This window comes from Artemia sp. Qi Xiang Cuo, chromosome 4 (assembly GCF_049724085.1).
Source record: "Artemia sp. Qi Xiang Cuo chromosome 4, ASM4972408v1, whole genome shotgun sequence".
Taxonomy (NCBI): domain Eukaryota; kingdom Metazoa; phylum Arthropoda; class Branchiopoda; order Anostraca; family Artemiidae; genus Artemia; species Artemia sp. Qi Xiang Cuo.
The window spans coordinates 24,144,885-24,153,045 of NC_142797.1; the positions used below are offsets into that span (position 1 = coordinate 24,144,885).

The following is an 8,161-nucleotide window of genomic DNA, read 5'->3' on the forward strand; positions in this document are numbered from 1 at the left end:
ACCCATTTTCTAGAGTTTCAGTTACCATTGAGCCGGGTCGCTCCTTACTTACAGTTTGTTACCACGAACTGTTTGATGAATTTTGTTTTACGATATTACTCATCATGAAATAAAAACACTGTTTTGAAACTTACAACTAGTTCTATCATACATGATTTTGGATTTTCTACTCCGATCGTCAAGCAAGTACCATAATATATTTCTTCTCTCCCTGCACATATTTATAACATATTTTTAGTTAATGGAGCTAGTTGCCCTCTGACCACAGCTAGTTGCCCTCTGACCACTTTTAACTCTTAAAATGGGCTCTAGAACTTCTGATTTCGAATAGAATCAGCCCCCTCCGAAGTTTATACGACCAACCCTTCCATATAAAGCGCATCTGGACAATAAAATTAACAAAACGTTGAAGCCTTACGGCCTTTAATACTGGCAACGCTATAGCTTTGCCTCTGATTAAAGAACACTGATCAAAATAGATATAGTTTTAATTAAAAGAAAATGTCACAGTAGGCTTTAGAAGATTAGGAGGGCCAGTAGCAAACTCTTGCGTATAATAATGTTTATTTTGTTTTAAGTCCGACTTAAAGTATTCGTTTTAATTTTCACTCATTTCAGGATTTATTACTTCATCATTATTTGTTATCTTTGTGTTTGATTTGATTATTAATTTTAATTTATGTTTTTTTCTTGTTTAAATACTAGAACTTATTAATTGTCGTAACTGTATTTGCTTTAAGGAATAAGTGCTAATTATGTGTTCTGCTGCTTTTTTTTAGTATTTTATAACAATAAAAACTTGTTCATGTTTTTCAATAAAGTACAGATTGCACTGCAGCTTTTTGGGGTTTTGAAAGAAACGGCAGTCCGTACCTTATTTTTGGTAAACTTTGTTCGTCTAAAGTTTAACTTTATTATCCGTTGAAATCTAATTGGAGTATGGCTTATTACTCTTGCGTGGTTACTTCTGTTCTTTTCAAGCTTTGGATTTTTCTTTAAATCTTTAATTTCCTTTCACAAATATAAATTAATTTTTTGTTTAATTTTAAGAAAGATTGTGGAGTAACTGAAACTAATCCTTTTTCTTTTATGGGAATGGTGAGATTAATTTTGAATCATTTATTTTTCATTTGTCAAAGTAATAACGGAATTCTGCATAAAGACATCTATAAAGTATAGATAAAAACTGGAATTTTATGGAAATTGTTCATTGTATCTTTGAACTTTGCGTAAAAAACTTGTGCTAGGGACACGCATAATGCTTCCACTGCTATTGCAAAACTAATCGTAGTCCCAAGATCTTGGGTGAAAGTTTACTTTAAAAATTATCATCTAAGCTGGAGCTGAAACAAAATGCCTGATCATAAAATCAAAATTACTTATTTTACTATCTTGTTTAATATCGTAATTCAGTTTTTATGAATAGTTAGTTGCTGATTTTTTTTTTTCTAGAACCAGACGAATATAATGGCGAAGATTGGGAAATAATGTCTTCTGAGGAATTCTATACCGAAACACTACCAAGAAAAGAGCCTTCAAAGGGCCAAACTTGTCCAGACAGTGTGAAAAATTACAGTATTGATAAAGGACTGACGTTTCAAGAGTGGAAATTTATTGATTATTCCACAGTGTTTTCTTCAGCCAAAAATAACCAAAATACCAAAAAAAACGCTAAAAATGGCAAAAATACAGTGTTTAAAAAAATACCAACTATGCAGTCGCCGGAAAACGCTTTTGTTTGTAGAATTTGCAATGAATCCTTTTCTCTTCGCCTTTTGTTGCTAAATCATGTGAAAGCTCATGACAGAATAGAAATTCAGCAATGTCAGTTTTACTGTTCAAAACTCAAGAAAAAGTGTCCTCTTGATCTTCGTTTTGACACTCAACGTAAGATCAGAAATAAATTCGAATGTGATATCTGCAACAAGTCGTACCCTCATCGTAGATCACTCTATATTCACAAGCGAAGGCACGCTAAAGGTAAACAATACTTGTGCTACTTATGTGGCTTAAGCCTGTGTAGTCCAAAGAACCTCAATCGTCATATGCAAATCCATACTGGCGAAAAAAGTTTATTGTGTGACAGATGTGGAATGCAATTTCGACTTAGAGATACTCTTAATGATCATATGAAAATGCACCTTCGGAAAGAGAGTGGGCAGACCCCAGAAAAATTATTTGAGTGCGAGATCTGTAATAAGACATTCGCAACTAGAAGGATATATACATTTCACGTAAAAAGACACACTCAGCCAAAAACACATGGATGCACATTCTGTCAAAGAAAGTTTTACACAAGAAGGCCACTGATCGAGCATATGAGGACCCATACGGGGGAAAAGCCATTGGAGTGCCAGACATGTGGCTATACCTGTGCACAATCTGGTAGCTTATATACTCATATGAAATGTCACAGTATCGAAAGGCCTCATAAATGTGAGCTTTGCAATAAGGCGTTTAAGATCAGAAAGACACTGGACGACCATTTAAATACTCACACTGGGGCTAGACCATATAAGTGCAAGCAATGCGACAAGGGTTTCGCCACAAATAAGGTTTTAAGAAAACATAAGAAAAGCCATACAGGAAAGAGATTCAGAGAAAAGAAGTACAGCTGTAGCATATGCAGCGAAGCGTTTGTAGAGTCTTCTTATCGTGACCTCCATGTTGCTTTACACGCAAATCCAAACCCTTTCAGTTGCGAGTTTTGCAGCAAGAGCTTCAATTATAAGAAAAACATGGTGGCGCATGTGCAGCGTCAGCATCCTGATCGTAATCCATTTAAATGTAAGCTATGTAGTAAAACCTATGATTCCTTAAAAAAAATTCGTGTTCACATTACCTCTCGTGCTTGTGAGAAAAAAGAGAAATTGCCTGAAAAGACGAAAAGTCAAAGCAAATCGATCGAGGTGGACGGAAAGATGAATGCTGAGAAAAAGGTGAATCTGTTTGTATGCAATATTTGTGATAAGGAGTTTATGTCAGTTGAAGACATTTTAAGCCATTTTAACTCTTTTCATAAGCATTCTAAGTAGGAATCAGTTCTTTGATATGCTGAATCTGATGTTGCAATTTTCATTAAGATCACTTGATGTTTTAGAGTGGTTCCCCACAATATTTCTCAGGCTCGTCGTGCCCTTAATGGGTAACATTAAATATGATGAATTTTATAGATTTTTAATACGCATCAAAATTCGATTCTTTTGATGTATCTGTTCTTGAAAAAGTTAACAGAAAACATATTTCTCTCTTATTTTGATTTTGTCCTCTCAATTAGGCAGAAAATATGTAGCTCAATTAAAATCAAGCTTCTTGTCGCCTTTTTTTAGGATCGTAGAATACCCATTTGTTTTAAGTAAAGGGTTTTTCTAAGTAGGGACATATTGTGGTGATAATTTGATATAAACTTTTGTTTTTTAGGGTTGGAGGTGCTAAATTCGCCTGAATATTGATTATTTATTTTGGTTTTCAAAAAACGGAAACTAGTAAAAAAAAAAAAAGATGAAGAATTACCACTTGAAATCTGAATATTTAGAATAAGCTGCTGCTTCAATATGGAAGTAGTAGGTAGGTTTTGGTTTCGTTTGCTGTCCATATTGCTATAATTTTCCATGTCATGAACGAACTTATTTTTATGAATTAATTTTACTGTTCTGAATTTCATAATCTTTAGGATTTAGCTCTTTCGTTTTGTGTTAGGGAAACTTTAGTGTGAAAAACTGTTTTTGTTTCTCTTCTACACATACCTCTGTAATTAAAGAGATTTTTGAGTTTTTTTTTTCAATAATTACGTAATAGCCTTATATTTGTTCAATTTCTTGTCTACTTTGTAATTTTATTTATGTTCAATAAATGCAATGGTTTTTATGGTCTTGGTATATTATGTTAAATTCAGTACATGGTTTCATCGTTTCATCTCCTATTTTTATTTCTTAAATAATTAGAATAAAATAGTTTAAATTTCGTTGTATTTATCCAAATATATTTATTTAGTCTTATAGTTAGCATTGTCATCTGAACCCTTTCTAGCTTAGCTTTTTATGTTTTGCTGATTAATTATTTTGTGTGTTGGTTTATAAAAAGTTTTCTGTCTTACTTTAAGAATGTGAGATAGAATTTTAGTATGGAAAAGAAATTAAAAAACGGGATTTATCAATAATATTTAATTCAGTCACAGAGAAAGTTAATAAACTGATGAGATTTTAATATTTAAAAAATATTGAATGATTCAGGCTTCGCTCCTTTAATTCAGAATATTAAGATATGAATGTTTTTTTTTTCTGTTTGACCGTACATTGGCACAGCGAAGTTCTTTGGTAAACTTGGAATAAGAGGTAAACACTAATTTTAACGTTTATGTTTCCTGTGAATACTGCAATTTTGTAACATGATCACAGCTGGAACTTGGTTTGAAAGAAAACATGTTTATACATTGGAGTCGTTTGGGGGTGGCAAGGGGGGGCAATTGCCCCCCAATAATATGAGAAAAAATATTATTTATCCCATGCCCTTTGACTATCCAGATATTGACCCTTCTTGCCCCCCCCCCCACCCCCCAATACAAATTTGCCCGTGTTTATATTGCATAATTTGTTAGTTTGCAAACTATCCTTTCATTGAGCCGAAATTATGATATCTCTTTGACTGTCTCTTGAAGAAGGATCTAGACTTTATTAAAAATTAGAAAAAGTTACTATTTTGACAAATTTTGCAATCATTTTCATCAATAAATAATCTAAAAAAATGTGAAACAAAATTCCAAAATTTAATTTCGCTGTAGGACAAAGTTGAGACTCAGCTACTGAATGAAAGTGCAATAATCGCTTTATGTCGAAACTTCAGACGGTAAGGCGGTTGAACAATAACATACCAAGAAGCTGCAAAGCGAACATGTGCTAAAAGATGACATAGTTATGTCAAAATACAAGTGCAGCCATTTGAGAGCAGAACTCAATGTTTCAGCTCAAAACGAATATATTTTAAGCATTAATGTCTTATGCGGGTCTAGGCGTTTACCCCATGTTTCATGAGTCAATTCTAAAACTCAGTCGCTGACCTAAGACTCTTGGTGGGTGGGCCTTTACAAAAGCAAATACACAGGTATTTGAAAGGTTATAGTTACTCACGCCGTTTAACCGTACCATTTACCCAAACAGGGTGAAAAATGTAGGTTGCTCTGTTTGCCTGTTAGTCCAGGGGACTTGTCAGTCATGTGTCAAATTGTTGATAGATACTCTATCATCCAACCTGGGAAAAACTAAAGTAGATAGGCATTGATTGCGGATAATTCTAATAGACTGTCAGTTCTCTGAGCCATTTGAAGGTAATTGGAGACCCCCCCCCCCCCAAAAAAAAATGATGTAAAGATTTATGACTGACCATATCCACAGGACATGCAGGCAATTGGGTAACTGATATTGTTCACATGCCATGAGAATCACAGATATTTTTGTGCTGACTCATCATAGACAGTGTCCACTGGACTTGTAGGCAAAAAAGGGGACTGAAGTTGCCTGGACTCGTTGGCGAGCAAATAACCCAAGCGTAATAGACCCGCCTGCCTAGAGTCTCAGGCGGGCGACCGAGTTTCAGGATTTACACATGACCGAGAAGTCCCCTGGACTCCCAGGTGATCAGGGTAACCTATATTTTTCTTACTGTTTGGGTGCAGGTAAACGGCAAGAGTTACTACTACTTTCTTAATTAAAATATTTGTGTATTTGCTTTTCGTGAGGCACCCACATAGATTCCCAGGCGGGGACCACCAAACCACCTTTGACTCGCAGGTGAACAAGCGAACTAAGCCTAACGGGCCCGTCTGCCTAGAGTTTCAAGGGGGCTTCCAACGGGAAGGTATTTTCTTGGGGGGGGGGATAAATTTTGGCTACTACGTTGTGCATTAAGATGATAATAAAAATTATGAAAATCAGGCATCTTTTTTTACGACATTAGAAAGGTCTTTCTCCTAATTTATCAATGAAATTTTCTTAGTAAGTAAAATAAGGTTTATTTCTAAAACATTTTCTATCACAAGCCGGGATGGGTGGTTTTGATCAGAGCACATTTCTTTGAGGTCAACATAACCCCCGAGCCCGGGAGAAGGTTTGCAGCTTATGCCCCGAGGTTGTATAAGATTTTTATGAAACTGGTAGTCATATAAACTTCGGAGGGTACTCAAACTATTAGATATTCAAAGTTCTTGTTCTCTTTTTAAGAGTCAAAGGGGATTTGATGGCCACTAGCCTCCTCTCCGATCAACCCTCGAATGGCTCAGAGAACTGACAGGCTATTCGAATTATCGGCACTCAATGCCTATCTACTTTAGTTTTTCCCAGTTTGGATGATAGAGTCTCTATCAACAATTTGACACATGACTGACAAGTCCCCTGGACTAACAGGCAAACAGAGCAACCTACTTTTTTCACCCTGTTTGGGTAAATGGTACGGTTAAACGGCGTGAGTAACTATAACCTTTCAAATACCTGTGTATTTGCTTTTGTAAAGGCCCACCCACCAAGAGTCTTAGGTCAGCGACTGAGTTTTAGAATTGACTCATGAAACATGGGGTAAACGCCTAGACCCGCATAAGACATTAATGCTTAAAATATATTCGTTTTGAGCTGAAACATTGAGTTCTGCTCTCAAATGGCTGCACTTGTATTTTGACATAACTATGTCATCTTTTAGCACATGTTCGCTTTGCAGCTTCTTGGTATGTTTATTGTTCAACCGCCTTATCGTTTGAAGTTTCGACATAAAGTGATTATGTCGCTTTCATTCAGTAGCTGAGTTTCAACTTTGTCCATCAGCGAAATTAAATTTTGGAATTTTGTTTTACATTTTTTTAGATTATTTAACGTGGAAAATGATTGCAAAATTTGTCAAAATAGTAACTTTCCCTAATTTTTAATAAAGTCTAGATGCTTCTCCAAGAGACAGTCAAAGAGATATCATAATTTCGGCTCAATGAATGGATAGTTTGCAAACTAACAAATTATGCAATATAAACACAGGGGCGAATCTTCAGCATTTGTATTGGGGGGGGGGGGGCAAGAAGGGTCCATATCTGGATAGTCAAAGGGCATGGGATGAATAATATTTTTTCTCATAAAGGTGTCTGATAAAACTTCGTCAGGATAAATAAACTAAAGGATAAAAACACTTGAGATTGAAAATGAAATTGTCTCATAAAACTTTGTCAGGATAAAATAAACTAAAGAATAAAAACACTAGAGATCATTGTAATATTTGACAAATCTTGGCATAAAGCTTTTACTGTAGTGCATGGTATTACAGTGAAGTGGGGTCAGTTTTGGAATCTTCTCAGCCACTTCCCATGGGGGACGAGATCTTATAGGGACAAAAGGTGGGGGAAGGAATGATTGGTAGATGGGATGTTGGAGGAGGGAGGAGCCAAATCTTTGGCATAGTTTTCCTTGGGGAGAAGAAATGGATTCAAGTTTAAATTCTTAGAGGTAACAAGAGTAAGGTAGAGGGGAACCGCCGTAAATAATTTGCAGTGATCTCTTCTGAACTCGTTCTATTTTATCAGTTTCATCCTTGGTAAGGGCAAAGTGCCAAACCGGACAAGCATATTCAACTATGGGGCGGATGAAAGTGCAAAATATTAGTTTCAGCTTGTCCTTAGGAACTCGAAATTTTTTCTGTGTTTTTAGCATTTGGATTTTGCTGCTAGCTTTTTTTACAATTGTCTTTGTATTCTCCCGCCATGAGAGATCAGAAGAAATCACCACAACAAGTAAAGTTATTTTATGACTTATTAGCTCGGAAGCGATAGGAGGTTCAAATGACCGTTGAGTACTCCAATGAAAAGAAAATGTGACCAAGCATTTGTCTTTATTCACGACCATGTTTAGTTCAACCGCCTCTGAGGTAACTTGGTCGATGAAACCAGCAGCATTGCTCTTCAAATCCTCAGATACGACTTCCGTTAAGGACAAGTCGTCAACGTATTTCCATCTGTCCCCCAGCTCAGCAGCAATTTCACTTATCATGAGGAGGAAGGCCAGCAGCCCAATCACAGTTCCTTGTGGAATTTCACAAAAAAAAACTGGCAGAGAATTGGAAAATTGGTCTTTATACTTTACAGTTTGCTCTCTATTTGTTAAGAAGCTCTAGATGATTTTAATAATAAAGCTGG

At 35.7% G+C, this 8,161-nt stretch overlaps 1 protein-coding gene across 2 annotated transcripts in view; it reads left to right on the top strand.

Moving 5' to 3' along the window:
* The window catches only part of LOC148952912 (uncharacterized), a 163,690-nt gene extending 159,816 nt beyond the window's left edge, over positions 1-3,874 (top strand). For both annotated transcript variants that reach the window (XM_089088166.1, XM_089088165.1), the window contains exon 7: positions 1,453-3,874. In XM_089088166.1, the coding sequence (XP_088944292.1) occupies positions 1,453-3,035 (1,583 nt within the window). In that variant the 3' untranslated portion in view covers positions 3,036-3,874. The remainder of the gene's footprint in view (positions 1-1,452) is intronic.
* The last annotated feature ends 4,287 nt before the right edge of the window (positions 3,875-8,161 follow it).